General features: G+C 35.5%; 1 protein-coding gene across 2 annotated transcripts in view; it reads right to left on the reverse strand.

The window, feature by feature from the left end:
• LOC126849362 (CD151 antigen-like) overlaps window positions 1–22,280 on the reverse strand; it is a 102,210-nt gene that overhangs the window by 19,782 nt on the left and 60,148 nt on the right. For both annotated transcript variants that reach the window (XM_050591121.1, XM_050591120.1), the window contains 2 exons: window positions 21,428–21,605; window positions 2,598–2,789 (listed from right to left, as the gene is read on the reverse strand). In XM_050591121.1, coding sequence (XP_050447078.1) covers window positions 2,598–2,789; window positions 21,428–21,547 — 312 coding nt within the window. In that variant the 5' untranslated portion in view covers window positions 21,548–21,605. The remainder of the gene's footprint in view (window positions 1–2,597; window positions 2,790–21,427; window positions 21,606–22,280) is intronic.

The following is a 22,280-nucleotide window of genomic DNA, read 5'->3' on the forward strand; positions in this document are numbered from 1 at the left end:
ATTCAAGCAATCCGTAACGTTATTATTGCCTAATTAAAATATAAAATAAAATGTAGAAAAAAAAAGAACCGATATTTTTACTAAATATATATGAAATAGAAAATTGAGTTGCATTAAAGGAGAAATATCAATCGGAATACAATGCGATCTTTAATTATCTCTATTACGATTTAAGTATATTATCAAGGAGAACAGATCATTTTTTTTTCCGAGCATACAGTTTATTTTGAACAACAGTTTTTAATTTACTTGTATAATCCCTATCCTTTATCAGTATGCTTTTCCCGCTGGTCACGTAACTAACTTGCTTCCAACAAAGACTGCACCGCCCCGAGCAATAATGTTGAAGCTGCTCCGCTAAGTCAAAGGAATGTTCGAGCCCGTAGGTGAAGAGCAGCCTGACTCCAAGCACGCTCAAGCTATACTATGACGAAGTTCTTCTTGAAAGTTTCCAAGAACGATATTAACAACGAACGGCATAAATAAAATCTTTTGAAGTCTCAGAGAATACGATATTTAACATCGACAAGTGATCGTTAAATGGGATGAAGGGATATCGATAAATCGATAGACAAAGCGGCACAAAACGAAGAGAGACTTCAGAGAAACGTATAAAATTTAAACGACATCAAAAGTAGCTCATCTATTGACAATAGATAATTAAATGTTCTCTCTCTACCATAAATAAAATTGCTAGATTTCAAAGGGAGGGGTCCATTAATTATAATTAAAATTAATTGATATTGATGTGTATATGTGTCTGATAGTCCATTAATTAATATAAACTTTGCTTTATACATCAAGATACTATAGAAATTATTTTCATCATGTGCACTATGTGTACTTGCAGCTTTACTGACCAACTTGTATTAAGTGAGATGCACTTTGTGTCTCACCTTGATATCCACCTATATTCTACTTTGTCTCTAATCTACTCTGTATCTATATTAGCCTCTATCTAATCCGTTCTCTATTCCATGTAGTTTACATAGTCTATATAAAGTGTGACCAAAATCATGATTCAATGGAAAAAAAAATAAATTTATATATATATATATATATATATATATATATATATATATGTATGTATATAAATTTATTTATTATTAAAGAAAAGAAATTCTTCATCTAAAAGAACAAGATGTACACAATATATATATATCAGGAATTCAACGATTGCAGTGTTGCAACGTCATCTATGCAAATGGCATCACTTCGAGTATCTCTTATGACGTAGAGAAGAATCATTGTTTTACTTCTTTATTTAATGTCGAATGATCTTATATTATCTTATATTAAGTCATTGAAATCGTTTGAACATTTTCGCTATTACGTCAAAAATAAAAAAAGTATATTATTTAGAAAAATAAAGATGACTTTGAAATCTTCGAAGCACCCACAGAACAATTATTACTAGCATATTATGGCTCTCTTGATACCGTACAATTTTCGTAATTACAATATTTTTGTATCTCTTGCGACGATATTCCAAATCGACGAAAATAATTGCTCCACCCTGTATACTGTGTACTCTTTATTTTTTTACATGAAGAATCTCTTTTTTTCCCCGGTTATACGATGATCTTGGTTCTCTCTCGTGTATATTGTCCTAAAAAAATCCTTCAAATCTAAAACGCTTTGTATACTAAAATTTCGCTCATCTTGTCTCTGTTCATAATCGCAGACCATAAACGAGATATATGATCGAGAATGAATTTCAAAATGATTTCTGTTAAGCGAAGTATTCGACGTGATACCGATTGCAAAGAGGGACACGCGATGTATCGCAAACAATCGTCGCGAACAATCGCGCGTATAAAAGCGCATCTAGTATCTCAAATAGAGGTACTTTCAGCGATAGCTCTCTTTGTCCGAGATATTCGACTGCAATCGCTTCTTTGCTTTTTCAAGTTGAGCAGACGCTCCTGCAGCTATTCCCGATCTCGCTCGTAAAGCTAGCGAATTAATTAATCAGATGACTCTGTCTTGCTGATAAATGATTCTCTTTCAGATCGATAAGATCGGCGAGAGAGAGAGAGAGAGAGAGAGAGAGTCTCGCACAACTACGTTTAATATTTCTTTTTATAAGAATGAACGTCAATTGACAAACTCGTTATTTTCCGTCGTTTTAGCGAGGAATATTCATTTATGCAGCACAAGATGAAAGCGAAGTAAATTATGTAATTTATTTGTCATTTATCATCTAATGAATTAAGATCTCTGCGAAAACGGACGGGGTACGCTGCTGGAGGCTGAAATTATTACTGTAATCGATCCGACTATATTACTTCGTGCCAAACTCAGTCGCGCACTTTACATTGGTTTCTAGAAGTCAATTAATGCAATTCGGACGTGGCAATGATTGATGAATAATCATAATTAACCCCGCGTTATATAATATAATATAAGAAAAAGAATAACAAGGTGAAATTAACTTGCAATTAATTAGATGAGCGTAATTAATTGATAACGCTTGATAAGATGAGCGGACATTTATTCTCCGAATGTCCATCGCAACATTTCGATCTGATTGATATATTTGCGATTTATATCGAGCGTGAAACGCGGATACTATGATATATGATACTAGGACTCACCACCAGCAGGACACATCGATTTTCAGAAGTTACACCGCCGCATCCGAGCCAGCTACCGATGACAGCTAGTACACCTGCGACGATCAAGGCGTAGGCCAAAGTGGGATACGTCGACGTGGACATAAGGGACACGTAGCTGTGCTTCGCCACCACTGTCCAGATACCGATGCCGCCCACCACTAGTCCGGACAGCTGCAACACGAGCAAGAAATTCTCGACTTTAATCTCACAGAAGCATGAAACGTCATGAAATAACCGTCATAGTAATGATGCGTCACGTAATCTTGCGATTGCACATATTTCACTCGTGTATGCTAACATAATTGTGAAAAAAAAAAAAAATGAGAATATTATGTCGATAATCAATAGCTTTAATAGTACAAATGAAAGGTCTTTCTCTCGTATGAAAATTTTTATCGTCTCCGATAAGAAAAAAGTGGAATTAACTTTCGCCGTGATCAAACCTTGCCTTTTATAATCTCGACGGAAATAAATTCCTATTCCTTGGAATCTGGCGAAATGAGATGAAATCTCAGACTTTCGAGGGAAAAAATCAGCTGGTTTATTTATATGTTCGTCCGTATCTAGGCTGTCATTTCCAAAAATCTCTCGAATAATCGCATTGATCAGCGGACGAATATACATAATAATAAGAAAGCGGAGGATCGTCGTTCGTATTTGCAGAACTTCCGATAGTAACGGTTCAGTGGACAGTGCGTTTTATTCAATTTCATATCGAACCCGCATCCGGTTCCACTGTGAGCACAAGGTCGGTTCGATGACTAGTCATGAATATCGTCACCGCCTACGGCAACTGATACGAGAGAGAGAGAGACAGAAAATGAATAACGGATATCGGTCCGATAGCTATACGCGTATGCATTACGTATACAGAGCGTTTATTAATTGATGCTTCGCGAGCAGAAAATAGATCTTTGTTCCAAAATAATATTTTAATCTAAGATATATTCCTTAATAATAATTTCTTTATTTAGATCAGAACCTTAGAATATAAACCGGTTTAAAAATCATTGCAAAATTGTTATAACGCTCAACCTCGCGTTCAATCTAAGAAAAAGACAAGAAAATATTAAAGCTACTTAAAACTCTTTTATAAGATAGTTCTTTCTTCAAGATAATTGTCTTTAATTTTTTCTCACGAGAGCTCTTTAAAATATAAGGCTTACCACTAATTACTCTCGACGAAATACAAAAAAAAAAAAAAGAAATATTCGCATAACATTTTATTCATTTTATTTTACTCATTTCACCCGTTTCAGTCGTCAAACATCAATTCTCGACGACGCGTTCCGTCGCGATTTATCGATATTTTTTTGCCTCTCGATGCTCGTTCTCTTGCGGCGCGATATCTTTTTTTAACCCCCCTTCCCCTCTCGCGTTTCTTGTGACACGCCGACGCACAACGCAGAAGATCTCCCGTGGGAGACCGATCGAAGGTGCTCCGGAATATACGAGCCACGCCGACGTAAATATCGGCCGACATGCGCGATATTTACGATAGTATCAGGGGAATGCGTTACACGTAGGGCACTGTCCCGGGAACAATGACCAAGTTACGGGCAGCTAGCATTCTCCAAATGGCGTGAATGTGCAGTTTTATGATAATGCATTACATGCCTTGAATAATCGGAAGAGGAAAAAAAGAATTTTATTTTGAGCAAAACTGAGCAACTCAGACAGATATTAATTGCATTCATTTAGCGATTTATATTAAAATCCATTGATTCTTTGATTATCATTTACGATTTATTTGCAACAATTTTAAAATAGAATGATTTAACAAAAAGAGCTTGCAACTTGGAGTAACTTGAGTGAAATAATCTAATGTAGAGATTAAGTTGATAGAAGTATTACGAATTATTAATGAGAATTGCTATCTGTATAATAATTTGTATATTATTGGATTTAAGGTACAAGCTAGCTGTCACTTATTATTGCATAATATGCATTACTCCAATTTAAATAATTATAGTCCATGACAGAATTTAAGACAAAAATCTATAATTAATAAATCTATATTTTATATATATGTCACATTATATATATATATATATGTTTATTTATTTATTGAAAAAATTAAAATACATATATTGCAGATATTTGAGTATACATATATTAAAGAAATTGAATATATACATATGTATGTATGTATGTGCATTTAGCATAATCCGAAAAACATTTTCAAATTTTTCAAACATTTTTTACATATATTACAAAACATATAAAATTATAAATAAAACTCTATCGCGAAAATTTTACTGCCTCAAATTATAAATCTAAAATGAATCTTCGATTACTACTATTATTCATCAATTTTTGTAGATTCCATTGTATTTATTACATTCCAATAAATATCAAGAATCTATGAAGAATTTCCTCTCCATCTTTAAAGTTTTGAATAAGTTTCTCAATATAGAACAAAATGCGCTTGTATCGTGCTTGTATCTCTATCTGCGTCTTTCCACTGCTTTCCTCTTTTATTTGATATATTATTCTTATGAAATTCATATGCGAAAGATATTATGTTGAAAATAAAGTGATGTTATATTTACAAATCATCGGCATATGTGGCATTTACGATATTGAGGAATGCGGCTTACGTGATCGGGCACTCATTATTCTCTGTTATAGTAGCTCAATTTATGAGCTCGAAATTTGCGGTATGCGTATTAAACGTACGGATAATGCGCGATGTTATGGCGATGTTATGGCACATTATAATAATAATTCGTTTTTGAATAAGCTGTTTTGTATCGAGGAATAAAAAAGTTATGCAATTTTCCGTAATTTCTATGAATAATACGATTTATAATTTTGATCCGCGGTATATATCTATTATCGAATGTGATTATAGATGGTTTATAAATTGGGAAATAATTGAGTTTACTCGCGTAATTAAACAACATTCGCGCGATCGCGCGATCTATCACGATTATTGACGAATTTATAATCGTATTTTTCACACGTAGCTCTCAAAAGAGAAGTGACTTCTGCTTCCAAGAATCTAGTGATGTAAAATTGACGCTAATCGTTATAGGATCTTGCTCGAAAGCTATCGTAAAATACGTAATATCGTAAAGCAAGTTATAATATGTGCGTCGCGCAATATGTCATAAAATTGGCGAAGGAAAACGTTTTACGCGACGAACTTTATATCAATTCGCGACGCACTTGCACAAAATGGTGCACGACAATAGCGTCGATATCGCAGGGCTTTCTGAAGCACCGCGTCATACCGATACAGGACACGTTCCTACGCATAGATAACAAATGTTTCGCTGCATCAGTGCGGAGTATAATACATCCATTAAAGATCCGGAGTCAACGTCAATATATCCGGGCAATATTCCAATCCCCGAGGTCGTATTCTAGTCTCGGCGTGCAACGCGTGAAAAGAACTCGATTCGATTCCCCGCGGATGGGGGCCGCAATTTATTATTTTATCATTGTCCTGATGGTGCACACGTATACATACGTAAACGTTCCGGTGTGTGCGCGCGCTTGCGGGTCGACGATATATCGTAAATCGTATGTATCGCTCGCGCGACCGATATTCTTCGCTTCTACGTGCCCGTATTTCAGATCACCGGCCTTCAGATATCCTGCCTTCGTCCATCCCGATCGGAAAATAAAGCAGGAAAAGGGCAAGTCAACCCACACCTCGAAACTGCGAGTCCGAGTCACGGCGAATCTCCTCGATCTCTCGCGGCACGGAATGCAGTACGATTTCGCTTACGTCGGGATGGAACATTTTACATAATTGATCCGCGCGAGTCGCAGCATGAATTAAGCATGAATTAGGTATAGCGTAGCCGAGATACGTAAATGCAAAAGAAAAAAAAAAAAAGGAAAAAAGTACAATAGAAACTCGATCGGCGAGAACTCCGGTTGTGGCAGCAAAATCCGATAAAAAAAAACGACACAATATTGTATCTATAAAATAGAAAGATTCTTGCACTGTAGAATTTACATTTTTCGTATAATAAAAATCATGAATGAGGAAGAGATTGATCGCATTACTTTTCGGATGCCTCCTTCCCGTTACATCATTGCAAAATACGGACGTTCTAAGCCGATCTCTTTCAACACATTGCTCACGGTACACTTCAGCGGTCGCTTATGTACTTATGCATATAGTACAAACTCGCGTGAACTGCATCGGATGTAACGAGACAGCTGGCGAACCGAACGTGCCGGCCAATGCAAGCGCGCGATCAGTCCCGGGTTAAACTCCGGGTTGCAACTTGGGCAATGTTATGCTAATCCGTTCACGTACTCGCTAAATTCTGCTGGACAACGCGATGCGGGATGGAGCAGCGTGCGGCAAACGGCAAACGGAAATGAAGAAATTAAAAGTCGGACATGACACACGCGATTGAAAAAAACATCCCGTAAATTATCGCGAGCTCATGTGAATTGTGACGCGGTGGAAATGATATAATAAAATATTTGTCGAGAGAAACAGTTTAATCTCTTCATTAAATTCTGGTTGGCGTATACACATTTCTCGTTTTTGCGTGAGATATTTAATTAAGATACGCGCGAATTCGTGCAAATATTTCAGAGAAAAACAAACGGGAACGCTATATAAAAATATTAAATAAATACATTTTCTCTTTACATTTTATATAAAAATATATATATATATATATATATATATATATATATATATATAATATATATATATATATATATATATATATATATAGAGAGAGAGAGAGAGAGAGAGAGAGAAAGATATCTCAAAATTTGCGAAAGTTAAAGCGTAGATATTACTCAAGAAATTCAAAATTTTATAAAAAAATGAATCTTTTCACTGAACCTCATTAAATTTAATACCAATCATCCTTTAATGATAATCTATTTACGTAACAAATTCCAAATTTTATAAAAAATGATTCCTTTCACCAAATACAATACTAATCATTTAATGATACTCTATTCATTTAAAAAAAAAATTTAGCCCAATATCTCAAAAATTGAGGAAGTTAAAGATTGTACAATGTATATTCCGTATATACATACATACATACATACATACATACATACATACATATATATATACATATATACATATATACAGATATTTTAAAAAAAATTTTTGACGTTTTGAAACATTTTAAACACATTGGCATAAAAAACTGAAAAAAAGATTTTGTCACAAAAACAAAGCTACCTCCGAAGCGATGAGAAAGCAAAAATTAATTAAATAAATTTTCTAATGAAAAATTTTTATTCGTTTGTTGTTTACGACGATAATATGCGTATTTAGGACAGAATAAATGAGAGATTATATATTAAAACATTTTTTTTTTTTTTCGTTATATATACAGCTTTAATTCCGTCCATGGATCGTGCGCGGCCAGATATTTACGGTCTCTACTAGATCGTAACTTTCAACGAGTTGTCTATCGAAAACACTCACAGCCTGACAGCCACGGAAATCTCGTTCAGACTGGTTTTCTTGCTGGTATTCTCAAAGGGACGTCGGTGACTTCACTCCCGCCGACGCCCCCGCCTCTCTAGCGTTTTACTTAATTTTTTTTATCTCCTTCCCCGAACGGATCCTGAGACCGCTTATCTCTCCTCCTCCTACTCCGGCTTCACCGATCTACGGGACAAATAAAGTTCTTAAGAAGTAACGGCGTTTAGTCTCTTTTTATTGCATTCCTCCGCGTAATCCTTGGCGGACCAATCCGTGGAAAGCCGATAGGGCATGATACACCGAAAGAAATTCCATTCGATACACCCAAGCGATGAACGAGAGAGATACGGTATACGTACATAGTATAAAAGGATGAAAGCACCGAGAATGAAAGGAGCGGCGGCGCGGCGGCATCTCTGCAATTCGACTTTTTCCACTTTATTCCTGTACGCTCTTCCGAATCTCTCGCAGATCTATCGTCGGAATTGGAAGCATCTGTTTCCCGCCGAGCGTACCGAGGGGCTTTTCCTCCCATTCGAGAGCAGGACAAATGCTTCCTCCGCTAAAACGGAGAATGGGACGAAAGGAAGGATGAAGTGAAATTAAAGACAACGCGATACTTGGAATTTATATAACAATTCCCTTCTTTTCATTCTTTCTCTTTCTTCATTTCTCTCTCTCTCTCTCTCTCTCTCTCTCTCCGCATATGCGCGTGTTGTTCTCACAATAACAGGGCGAGGGGGGAGGGGGAGGGGAAGTAGAGGGGGGGGGGAGAGGAAACAATTGTAGCCGTCGCGGAATATCTAGTTACGTTAGGAAAGCGCAATTCGAGACACACAGCAGTTCAGCTTTGCTGGACAAACAAGAGACGCGATACAACGCGGCGAAGAAAAGGAAAGGATTACGTAAGGAAGAAGGAAGAACTGCAGCGTCCCCGAGGCGGCACTAGCCGGACCGAAATTCCGTGCGTCTTCAAACGATGTCCTGCATTTCCCGGCGGAGTTAAGTACTTCGTCCGAGCTCGCCCGCAGACATTCTATTACAAATACCCGGCGTTCTCTAAATAATTAAATCATCCCCCGTCTCGCGCGCGAACACTCGATTATTTCGGCCGTTGAAACACACCGAGCGGCGCATCGCCGACGTCAAAGACCGAGCGCCCACGCGACCGACGTAAACACCGATGTAATTCGATTCGGTTTATTAATTAATACCCGCACTATCCTCCTTTCCAGAGTTTACAGCGTTATCTTGTTAATAACATGTTATTTATAATGAGTATCGCAAAATTAGTTAAAAGTAGATCAGCCGACCGACTTACGGCGTCATCCATACGGAGTCTATCGTCTAAAAAGATACTTACATTGGCACAATTAGAGTCATTAGAGAGACAGTGCACGAAGAAAAATATGTAAAATTATAACGATGCAATTCTGTTTACATATACTTAAGAAATTTTTCACTTGCATACAAATATTTTGTTCTTTCATTTATATAAAAAAATCAATCGTAACTTTTTTTTTTATTTAATTCTATAAATTTGCTAGAAAATTGGATCTATTATAATATTTCATTTGTGATGATATCACGAGCCATTTTTGTGTAACATGCGAGCTTGCCAAATGCATTTGGAAGCCGCGTACAATTTTTTTTTTTCATCGATAATTATAATATTAAATGTTATTAAATATTATTAAATATTATTAAATTATATATTAAATTTTTTTAATGTTTAAATTATTACAGTTAATTATCTTTTAAATATTTTATTTAAAGTAAAAAAGAGAGACAAAAAAGAGGCAATAAAGAAATAGAGAAATAAAAAAAAAGAGAAAGAAAGAAAGAAAGAAAGAAAGAAAGAAAAAAAAGAGAAAGAAGAACACTATTTAAAATTAAATAAAGGCGAAAAATAAGCGAGCGAGCGAGTGAGAGAAAGAAAGAGAGAGAAAGAGAGGGAGACGGAATATAATATTAAATAATAATATTGTTCAATTATATGTATTAACTATATTGTTAAATATTATCAATAAATACCATTAAATATTATCTTTAACGTGATTTAATTTTATTAATGTTATTTTATAGAGAAGGAGAATATATAATATTAAATAATAATATTATTCAATATTATTAATATTAATTAATAATTAATAAGAATTATAAGATAATTAATAAATAATTGTTGATGATAATGATGATGATCATATTTAGATTATATAATTATTTATTAAATTATTTACTATAATAAAAAGCGCGTAGCGCGCCTTCGTATTCTAGTACCTATGAAATTTTTCATTTGTATAAAAATATTTTGTTTCTTAATTGAAAAAATCAATCGTATTCTCCTTCCTTTTTTTTTTAAATTTAATCCTATAAATTTGCGGCCAGAAAATTCTATTATAATATTTCATCTATGACGATATACCACGAGGCATTTTTGTGCGACATGCGAGCTTGCCAAATGCATTCGGATGCCGCGAAATCAATCTTTTTTTTCCATCGGACTGCCTCCACCTCGCCGCCAGTATTTTTATTACATTAGACGTCAGGATTTCAATATCTCGACGATGTACGACCGGACGATGTGCGACGAGGAAATAAATTTTTGCGCGGTACCGCTGCGACTATACCGCGGTACGTGAGAGTCATCCCATTATCGGGCCAGCATCCGAAATCTGTGCCGGATAACGCATATTCGCCTGCGTAAAGCCCATCACGCGTTTACCATCAGCGATGTACGCGTTTCCATTTTAATTGCGCCGACAACATTTCACGATGCGCGCTCGCGGTTTTTACCTCTATCCTATCGGGAAACCGTGCTATCACTTTAACTACACAATGTCTAGAATCTAAAATTCGCGAGCTCTCGAAATATTGTCATCTAGTCTCTATCGTGAATTTAAACTTGCATACATTAGCAAAATATTTATATTTTTTAATAACTATATAATGTGTCATTTACAATTATTATACCAGACAAGTAATTAAAAAAAAATTAACATTTTTCTTGCAATTGAATAATTATTCGACTTCTCTCTCAACGGAAATTCCACGATATATAAGTCCCTGCGACTGAAAATGTGGAACCACAAGGCTTTTTGATTAATGGCAGCTAATAATAGAACACACATGTGTGCTACGCATGTGTGTTAAAGTCTGCACGAGTAAATAAAAATTTGCGTTCCTGTTTTCTTCATTTAAATGAACGGAACATTTGTATTCTAGCTAATATGTATCGTTCTGCCTTTCGTGTTTCGTCTTATATACCGAGAGCTATCCAAAGAGCTATCCACGAACTCAGTTATCCATTTAAATCGCGTTGCTTGGCGTGCAGCAGCTATGACTGACATAATCAGTTTCAGAGAATATACACTTACGTAATTCTCTCCGCCCGCTCGGCTTGGAAATGCGTACCTGCTCGAAGTATGTCGGGGTTACGTCTAATTTTAGGTTGCAAGCTCAACCACGTGTCTGGATCTATGCGAATTTCGAAGGTTGCCCGGTCTATACGCTTATATTTAAGAAACAAATGAAAATTGTTTGAGAAATGTCTGCGCGCACTCTTGTAGCAGAAAATATTAAATACATATGTTACTCGTATAATTTTAATTCCAACCAATCTTCATTTATATAATTCCTTTTTAGCGGCAGAATACATAAATAATCGAAAAGAAATCACAAGTTTATTATAATACATATATGCCATCAGATGAGGTAAAAATTATTCGAGGAATGTTCTCGCTCTAGCCAAGAGACATTCTCTGGAACGTTGCCTACATAATTTAATATTCACCAGCCTCCTTTTGCAATCCTTTTCGACCACAAAACGCATAAATAATCGGAGCACGCGTTTCTTATGTATTTACTGTCATATGTTTCTTAAACGCGAATTCTCTCTTCTCGCTACTATATGGATATATCTCGACACTTTCCAAGATAGTTCTCGTAAACTTTCATTCGCCTTTCTTTCTTTATTGCACGTCTCTCTCTCTCTCTCTCTCTCTCTCTCACGTGCGTAAACGTTGCCATGAATTCATAAGTACGCATTACGAGCCGGAATGATTACGTATGACACGGAAATTCCCTGGCAACCTTATTCAAAGATACTACAGCTCCGGATGCTGGCGTTGCCGCCGCCAGATATCATCTCACTACCGTGCACTTTCTTCCAGCGCCTTTTCCATCCTCTTTACGACCACCTTAGTAATGGTGTGTGTCTTTGCTTCACGCGAGTATGTGCGTGAGCGCATCCGGGGATGCGTCCTCGCTTGATTTATGACAAACGAGTCAAGAACGCCGCCACCGCGCGTAATGATAAACATTTTCGACGTTGCGTGCGCGTTGCGGACTCGCGATATTCTCAAAGCACGAAGGCGAGAGTGCGCTTTGCAATTTAATAGAATCGTTTACGAAGCGAGCTGTACGGTAATCGAAGCCCCAAGGCTCCGTACGCGTACGTATGTATGTCGAATGGATTCGCGACGACGTCGCGTCCTCTGTATATTAAACGTACTCGCTGTTAAAATATAATATAAAGTATGTGTGTGCCTTTGATAGAACTTAATTAAGAGAATTCTTTCGTAAAGAATCTTATTTCTATGAGCACACATCCTTTTTTTCCAACTTTTTATTAGTATATGACGGTTAAAATTATCGCGCTCTTATTCAAAAGCGTGACTCTCAAGTAAAGGCGAGATGAGAATTAGACAGTCAACGTTCAACGTTAAATATACGGAGAGAAAACGGATTATTTCTTTATTAGATGCTTTCTAAAGCAGATTGTGTCCGCAAGTTGTCAAGGAGTACAGACATAATCAAAAGTTTTCAACTCTCAGCACATTATTCCGGAGCGCGAAAACGAGAAAGAAAAATGGACTATTGCGAAATTACACAAGAGCTCGTACAAATATCATACATATAACTATACATATAACTGATGTATCCTCATAAAATATATTCGCGCCTCGTGTTTCCTTTCGTGCGTTAGAACCACTTTGCGTTCAACGTATTTAAATCAAATTAATGATGATAATTAATTTAAAAATTATAATGGATTATTAATGATAGATAAACGAATAAATTTATAAGTTGATTTTTTTTTTAAATATGTACAATTTGTTCGTCATTTTCATGTCATATAATTTGTAAGAAAAATAAAAAAGTAAATATATTGGAGAGTATATTTAGAATTGAGAAAAAATTAAAATTAAAATTTTAGTTTATTTTAAAATAATTCATTTACATTGAAAATATTAATATTAATTTATATATTAATAAAATTTTAATCGGTGGTGAATTTCATGGAAGCAGCTGAAAAGGGACTAACTGAAGCTCGAGCGGAAACAATAGTTTCCGCGTGTACTTCATCCATGCTACTTTACCTCATGACCGGCGTTTATCGCACAAAGAAATATTGATCTATCGCGTATATGAACCGGTGGTAATCGTCTTCGATGAAAACTCGGCTCGTAATAGCGATATAAATTTCGCTTCGGCAACAACGACGGCATTTAATCAGCTGCGACGCGTCGCCGCAGAGTCTATACCAGACGAGAAAGCCTGCCTCGGTTCGTACGTTACGATACGTCGAGAGAAGGTGGATATCCATTAGCATAAGACTCGAGAAGATCTCCGATCGAAGATAGCCGGGCTCCCCTCCCTTATTTATATAGTCAGAGTCAATCAACCGTTCCCATGCCTCCTGAGTCTGATAAAAGCCAGATCCTGCCTTCCTACCGCGATACCGAACGAGCCGTTTATGATATCGACTATCATTAAATGCAGCAGCTTGATAACAAAATACGTGGATGATGAGAGCCAGGGTTATCTCATTTTTCATCAATTGCGAATTATTCGATAAATTTTTTAGCACTTATGTATATTACTAGCGCCAGATGTATACACGTGTCACATTCGCGATTCGTTTCACAAATCGTGAATAGCGTTGGTGAAAGATTTGTTGAAGACCAATGAGATTTCTTTATTCTATTCATGAATCGAGAATAGTTTGGCGCTAGCTTAGGAGGCAGGGAGATAGAAAGGGAGAATGAAAGAGAGTTTGCGCGGGAAAAGCAGGGGAGAACAATGCGAGAGAATCAGGTGAACAAGTTTGAATCGATAAACTGAATATTTATAAACGCGCTAACGAGAAGGAGAGCGAATGTGGGTTAAAGGGAATGAAATGAAATATGCGCGTAGCGGAAGAGAGGAGTCGGAATGGAGTCGAGTCGAGCAAACTGTGTAGATATTGTTAATAATTATTATTATGTTCGTAATGAAAGCAGCTTTTTTTTTTACATCGATACGTCAATTAATTAAGTAATAATCTGTCATCGATACAAGAGGAATAAAACCGTTGCATCGTACGCGATGATAATTTGCGCCGGATTATCTAAAAGTGTCGGGATTGCTGGGGAAAGCATTCACCAACTTATTATCCCACCTACCCTCACAGTACCCCTTCCGATATCCGATCCAGAGATGTCATTTCATGGCGCATTGGACTATTATTCCGCAATGGCGAGCGTGAAACTGATCTTAAGCCGCCGGTGCCTGGAATATTCCAAGATCCAATCTCGCGGAGGCACGTAAATCCTCACGAGGAAACCCGGAGGTGAACCCGTTGTATCCCCGGGCGAAATTAGAATAATTACGCGTATAATCTAGCCCGCTTTACCCCGTCGTCCAATTCTCGATATTAAGATAAAGTAAGTGATGTATTTTTCCATTCTCTCGAGCATATGCATTCTCTGCACCGCGATAGACAACTGAGAAATCTAATCGATCTATCACGGATCTTGTTTCCTTCCTGAATGTCAAACTTTTTTATAGAGATTTAATTGTATCGCCTTCGTGAGATAAAAGATTATTTGCCGCTTGCGCGAAGATCAACCTATATACTAATCTAGTTTTGCCAAATAGAAACGTTATTAAATTATTTATAAAGAAAATTATTATTGTTTATCTTTGGCTCATAGAGGGAGCTTTGTTTTTGTGAAATTTTTTTATGCCAATGTGTTTAGAATTTTCAAAAAATCATATTTTAAAAAAATGTTCATATGTGTATGTATATATGTATATGTATGTACGGAATGTACAATTTCTAACTTCCGCAATTTTTTAAATATGTTTTTTTTTTTTTTAATAGAGTATCATTAAAGGATGGTCAGTATTGAATTTGGGGAGGATCGATAAAAGCTTTCATTTTTTTTTATAAAATTTTGAATTTTTTGAGAAATGTCTGTACACGTAATTTTTGCAAATTTTAAAATATCTTCCTTTATAAAGAAACCAAAATTGAAAAACTCGCTTGCTTTCAGGAGCTTTATGAGCAAAATAAAATGATGAAGAAGCAATGTGCAAGTTTCTAATTTGCACAATTTTTATTTTGTTTTTATATCTAAAAAGACGGTTTCCATTACATGTGAATTTTACGAATTCATAATAGATAATTATGTTATGTTTGATATTTCGTGTTTACGTAATATTCAGCGAAGCAATATTCTTATAATGAAATATTCTCTCTGTACAGTTAATAGCATGTGTAAAACATGATAATCGTTAAATAACGCTATACAATTAATTCAATAATAATTCCATGATAATTCATCAAACGGATCATGTATTTACAGAGCTATGTAATACGAGAAAATATCATTTAGAAAATGTAAATCTACTAATTATTCTTGTGGGGGAGCGCGAGTATCTTGAATATATGGAAAAAATACGTTATCGGTATGCATTGTACAGTTTCTTTGTTGCGTGCTTTCCCGTCCCGGCGAGTTTGCATGTCGCGACCGTCTCTACTATACACGTCGCGTTTAATCAAAAGAGTCCGATGTCCCCGTCCAGATCGATGGATTGGAAACAACTAGGAGCCCGAGAGCGAAGAAACGGGGTACACGTTACAGGACACGAGGGGGTAGGTAATTAAGCGAGATGCGCTACGCGAGAAATAATTCAGCTCACGATTCCCTGTTTCGCGCGAAGGGAATTTCGGGGTCCCGCGCATGTTCGCGCGATCGACCCACAATCGCTGTCCCACGATCGGCGAATGCATGCCGATTGCATTCTAACAGCGCGACGCGTGCGACGAAATGTAAGCGCTCCTGGGAACGCATGTCGCCGGGAATGCATCTCGCAGTCTTGTCAGTCGCGTTCGAGAACAGTCGAATCGCGAGCATAATTGACAATCAACGTGGGTAACTCGCACATGATCCTCTCATTGCGACGACGAGAAGACAATAGATAGGTTTCGCTCAGCAGATGTGAAGCAGATTGCATCGATTTCGCTCGCTTGAGATTAATAACTGTCGATCAAGAAAGAGAAAGCTATTTTAATAGTATGATATATGTCTAAAGAATGTTATTTATTATCTTTATTAACGAACTTTTATGCAATGTGAATAATTATTCGCGTGCGTGAGTTGCAACTTTTTAGTCGAATTATAAATTTATTATATCATGTTATAAATTTTTAATTTATAAACTATAATTATAAATTATAAATTATTATAATTTATAAATTATAAATTTATAAAAACTTACATGATATATTACATGAGATGAGAATAATTAAATGGTGTATTTTATAAAGCGAGAGATTGATTAATAATTCCAATCGAATATACGCACGCGCGCGTATCTTGAATATATTTTATTATATTACATTTGATTTTACATAAAAAACTCTCTCGCGTTTCTCTAAAAGCTGTCACTCAAATTAGAACGCGACATTTTAAGGTCGAGTGAGAGAAATTGCGACAAGAGAGCCGAGCGAACACTTCATTTCAGTACCGTACTTATTAGTCAGTAATTAGCAACTATGCTGGCGATATGGTTAATTATTACAATTAAGCTGTTCTGGGATCCCAATTCCCCGCGAGAATTCGCCCACGTAGATATACCATTGAGACAGTTGCATTATTATTCATGCCTGGATTTGAACATCAAATCGCATTTCATGAATAAAATATATTCATTTTGTCTCAAGGAACGCTGATAAATAATTATCGGAGTACGCATTCTCCCGATGATAAACGAGAAATGAGATATTGATATTAGCAACTTATTGTTGCATAATGTATCGTAAAATCATTTTATTAAAAATTTATATATCATATGCTAAAACATTGACGAAAGCATGAAAATTTTGTAGACCGTTCTACTATTTCTTTTGAATATTCGTGCAAAACTTAAGCACAATTTTTTTAACAATTTAAAAATTATTTAACTTTAAAGTTAATTTTAAAGTATTGATTCTTATAGAAAATCGAGCATTATAGCAGTTATTCACAAATTTGGCAAGAAAAAAAACATTGCCAGTAAAATAAGAATTTTCACATATACTAAGAAAACTCTATAATAAATATTTGTGCAAAGCTTGATTTAGCTCCACTTACTCGTTTAAAAGTTATTTATTAAATATTGTAAAAAAAAATATTCTCTTTCTCTCTCTCTTTCTGCAAATTACTTGTTTTTTTTTTTTTGTTTCTTGCAGTTGATTTCAAGGGTTGACATTCACGAAAATATTCATGAGAAGTTTTTGTTATAAATTAGAAAAAATATTAATTACAACTATTTTCTTTTATGAAAACGTTAAAAACCATGTTATTTTGTAATATTTTAATTCCTTTTATAATCCGGATTTATTTATCTGATTTTTCAAATATAGACGTAAGAAATGTTTTTTTTTTTAATTTTGGCAGTTTCTTGCTATTATTATATAGCCAAAACATCCTTAAACAATCGTATAAGCTAAAATTTTACCAAACGTGAATTTGCGCGAATGTCATTTTTTCTACACCTTGTTAAGTTTTTTATATCTTATAAAAAATTTCAAGCTCCAAATTGTATCTTATTTAAGACTAAAAGACTTTTCGACTTTTCTTGATTAATTACATCATTTCCTAACGATTCATTAACCAGTATAGGAAATATGCAGAGAAAGAAAGAGAGAGAGAGAGAGAGAGAGAAAAAGAGTGCAACTAGTCACTTTTCGTACGTAACGTAATTACCACTCGCTAATGGAATGAAGTCGCAAAAAACCTAGAGAGAGAGAGAGAGAGAGTAATTATTTCATTACCTCTTTATTACATATAATATCCCGAGGAAAAAAATTTTGCGAAAAGTCGGCTTGCGTCACCATTCGCGAAAATTCTAATTTAAATGTTATTACAGATATATTGAAATTCTTCAACGTATACAATTGGAATTAATTTAATTAAAGCGTGTAATTGAAATTCTTCGTATCGATCGTAATATCAATATCGTTAATGTCATCATCGATCGTTGCAATACATAATAAAATTATTACGTTGAAGGCATAGTGATCATTTTATATTATATGATGATTTTAGTTTATATATATCAATTAAATTATACAATGTTAAATTATACACCTATCATACGGCAAGTTTTTGAATAGCATCGTTTCCCGGAGAAATATTAAATACGTCCTCTCTTCAAATTTATCTGCAAAATGTACGCGGTTACATTTCCACGCCATTAAATTGGGATAAGACCGTTCCTCGCGCTGTATCTCGGTTGTATCTGTATAAGGATTTCTGCAATTACGCACTTACCATCGTCTCGCTGCTACATGGCGGTAACATTGAATTTATAATACTATGGCCTGTGGTAGTGATTGCACTTCTCTGAATGCGATCAATAGGCGTAAGCGCACGTGTTAAGCAGCCTACTATTGTTGCATCGGCATTGTTCAGGTACAGGTTATTGTTACATTATACCTGCATTATTGAGCCTTATTACAAGCAGACGTTTAAGGCGCGCGGTATTCAGCGCGACTTATGTCACTGCACAAACGTGAATGAATGCGAGGAATGCGCATCGTTAAGTATAAGATTTGCGTCTTGATATAAGAATCAATATTGAAATAGGAAATGAAAGATAAATATGTCGTAAAATATTTCGCAAACTTGCTTTTACGATCATAAAAAATCTAATATATTTCATCTTGATTTACATATGATATATTTTTATATTAAATTCATTGAGAAAAATAAAAAAACAAAATTGTTAAGTTCATGTTAAGAATGAATGTATCCAAGTATTGACAAAAGCATGAAAATTTCGTAGAAGGTTTTACTATTTTTTCTGAATATCTGTGCAAAATTTGAGCACAATCCTCTTAAAAATTAACATTATTAAATATTATTTAAGTTTAAAGATACTATTGATTCTTATAAAAAATTGAGTACTGTAGCATTTATTGACTTGACAAGGAAAAAAATATTGTCAAGAAAATAAAAATTTTTGCATATATTAAAAGAATTCTAATAAATATTTGTGCAAAACTTGATTTAGATCCGTTTACTCATTTAAAAGTTATTTATACTAAATAAAAAAAATGTTTTTTAAAATTTTGACAGTTTTTTTGCTATTATTGTATAGCTAAAATATTCTTAATAGCATAACGCTAAAAGTTATATCGTTTCTAAGCGTATCTTTTTTTTTTCTTCTATCGCTTTTTTAAGCACAACACGAAACTTTTGCTCTCACCACTTCTAATTAGAAGATAATGATCTTCATTAAAAGTTTCGTCTTCTCGACAATCAAGATATCGCGTCAGAAAGTAAACTGACTTTGATGAACAAAATTCGATAAAAAAAAAAAAATAGAAACGACGATGCACGCTCGTCGAATCGATCCAATCTCGTTGTTCGATCAAGAATCTTCCTTATTTAATCGCAAAATCATCGACAACGTGGCATCACGCTTTTTAACGAGGCGCCAATATTTAAGACCAAAATTATAAGGTCGGTAGGTGTGGACTGCCGATCGATTTTCCCTCACATTTCGCCTTTTTTTTTCTTTCTCCTCTTCTCGTCCACACTTTAAAACACTTCGCCTCTGCTGCGTCTTTCGTCGCTCGCGCTTATATTCGGGACAACGTACAAGGTGTCTGCACTTTACGACAAGGACTTTATTAGCATTTTACGGCATGTATCACACTACGACGCGAGCATCGATGTTGGCGCCATACCTTTTTGCAATATTGAGAATGCGAGAGAGAAAGAAAAAGAGAAGAAAGAAGGAGATCGCTCGATATATGGAGCGGCACAATCGCTTTTTACGAAAAATAAGTTTCTCCCTCATAAGAGCGGATGATCTCTCGTATCGTGCACAATCCTACAATAATAATCCGGATATGCGCAATTTTTCGACTACAAAGCTGCAAAGTGCTATATATCTTTGCGTCGAAATAATTAATGATAATTTGTTATACGGAATGTATGCCTCGCAGAATAGAATACCTATATTACATGTCAATATCCGCACGAAATTATTATTTAATTAGCCGCGTATGAGCTTCTCTTTCGATTAATATACGGGGCCCATTCTTCCGGCAATATCCGCTCTTCCGCGCTCCAATTATTCGCGACGTGCACTTTGTTATATCGTACGCACAAGATTCGAGAGATTATTTCCCGCGTTATACTTCGATCCCCTCTCCTTTTTCTCTGCGATAAAATTTTTTTATCGCGCACAACGCAATCAAAGAAGCGTCCGTTCGAAAAGTTCCGCGCGGCTCATTTGCGCGGTAATACGTTCCGCCTATTAATTTAATTCATATTAAAAGCACCGGCACGTTAGGGCTCGCGATAACAATTAAAAGCCGATAACGATGGCTATAACGGCTGTTGTGCGGTGCTTGCGAAGGCTCGCCTGGCATCCGGCGAAACGACGATCGAAAATAGCTCGTCTTTACGTTAAATGTGCTCCGAGACAACGAACAATGCCGCTTTAATCTCCCATAAATTGCGAAAACGGAAGCGAGGCAAGTATAATTACCGGACGATGGCGTATTTTTTCGCCTTGTTTCACTTCGGCGTTCGCTAGCAGAGCGCGATGCTCTGCCGTTATCGAATTTCCTTTGAGAGCTACATTCCTTAAATCTTGAGCATTCCGACGCGCGTCTTCCAATCTAATTCCATCCTAATTAATATATCAAATATCAAAGGCGACGTATATATACTTTTACATTGTGACATTTGTTTAAATTTTATGAAAATCACAAGTGCCATCAACATCCTGCAATATTTAATAAATTTTGATATAGATTTTTTTAAAGAGCTTTAATAAGTGATTAAGAATAAAAAAAAAAAAAATTTCGATGTATTACTCTCGCATGCGATCTCCCGACAAAAAGTCTGCAGATATATGAATCAAAGCCGTAAAAAAACGAAGAGAACTTCAAAAGTTTCGTTGAAATAGAGAAGGAGAATCGAGAGAAGCAGACTCTCTCGAAACAGGACAGGCGAATTTCACGGTCTTTCGTTTATGTTAACGCGCGTCTGTAAACAGGAAATAAACTATCTCGTTCCTTCGCGCACTAGTGTCGAGATAAATAGTCGGTACTTACAAACAGTACCACGTTATAAATGTGAAGAACGTATTTCAAGAAATTCACGGAGCAGCAACCGTCGTCCCTGGTCCTAAGTCTAGTGGATGTACCGGGTAATCTCTCAGCGCTCTTGGCCATTTTCGGTCAATTGTTGACTGCGTGTGTCACCGTTCTCGTTGTCACCTCGTCGCCGTTGCTGTAAAAAAATAGCAATAAGAAGAAAGTTAGAAAAAAAATTCATAATAACACATTATTTAAAACAGGATTGATTACACAAAAAATTACAAGACAGTCATATAACTCAATAACTATAATATATAAAATATGCCTGTAATGAAAAAGGTGTAGGATGTTTATTATTGATGACAAGAGAATGCGAAATTTATTTTTGCAGCAACATGAAAAAGAAGAAAAAATAAATTTCACTACTAAGGAAGCACGTTTAAGCAAGTAATCAACAAGTTTTCAATTGTCTACCGCCCAAGAAAGTAATCAATGAGTTTCAGTTTCAACGTCAGAGTCTTCGTTACTTGTTTATACTCGCTACTTGGACACGGGATGAACTTGAAGCTTTACTTCGTTCCGGCTCGGCATAGAGTATCGGAGCAACTTTACACAATTGCCGCCAAATCAAGAACAGAAGAAGGTCAGGCGCGAGAAAAAATACTTCTTACATAAAATATATATTAATATTCCGATAAAATATATATCTCCTCTTTTTTGATTATTTAAGAAATTTGTGTATCGACTTCCACACTTTCGCGAATCTGTTATCAGAGTAAATATGCATAAAAGATCACGCCTCACCGATTTAATTGTCACGTAGATATTTTATATATATAATAAATTTAATAAGAGAAGAGTATTCTGA

Source organism: Cataglyphis hispanica, chromosome 4, assembly GCF_021464435.1.
Source record: "Cataglyphis hispanica isolate Lineage 1 chromosome 4, ULB_Chis1_1.0, whole genome shotgun sequence".
Taxonomy (NCBI): Eukaryota; Metazoa; Arthropoda; class Insecta; order Hymenoptera; family Formicidae; genus Cataglyphis; species Cataglyphis hispanica.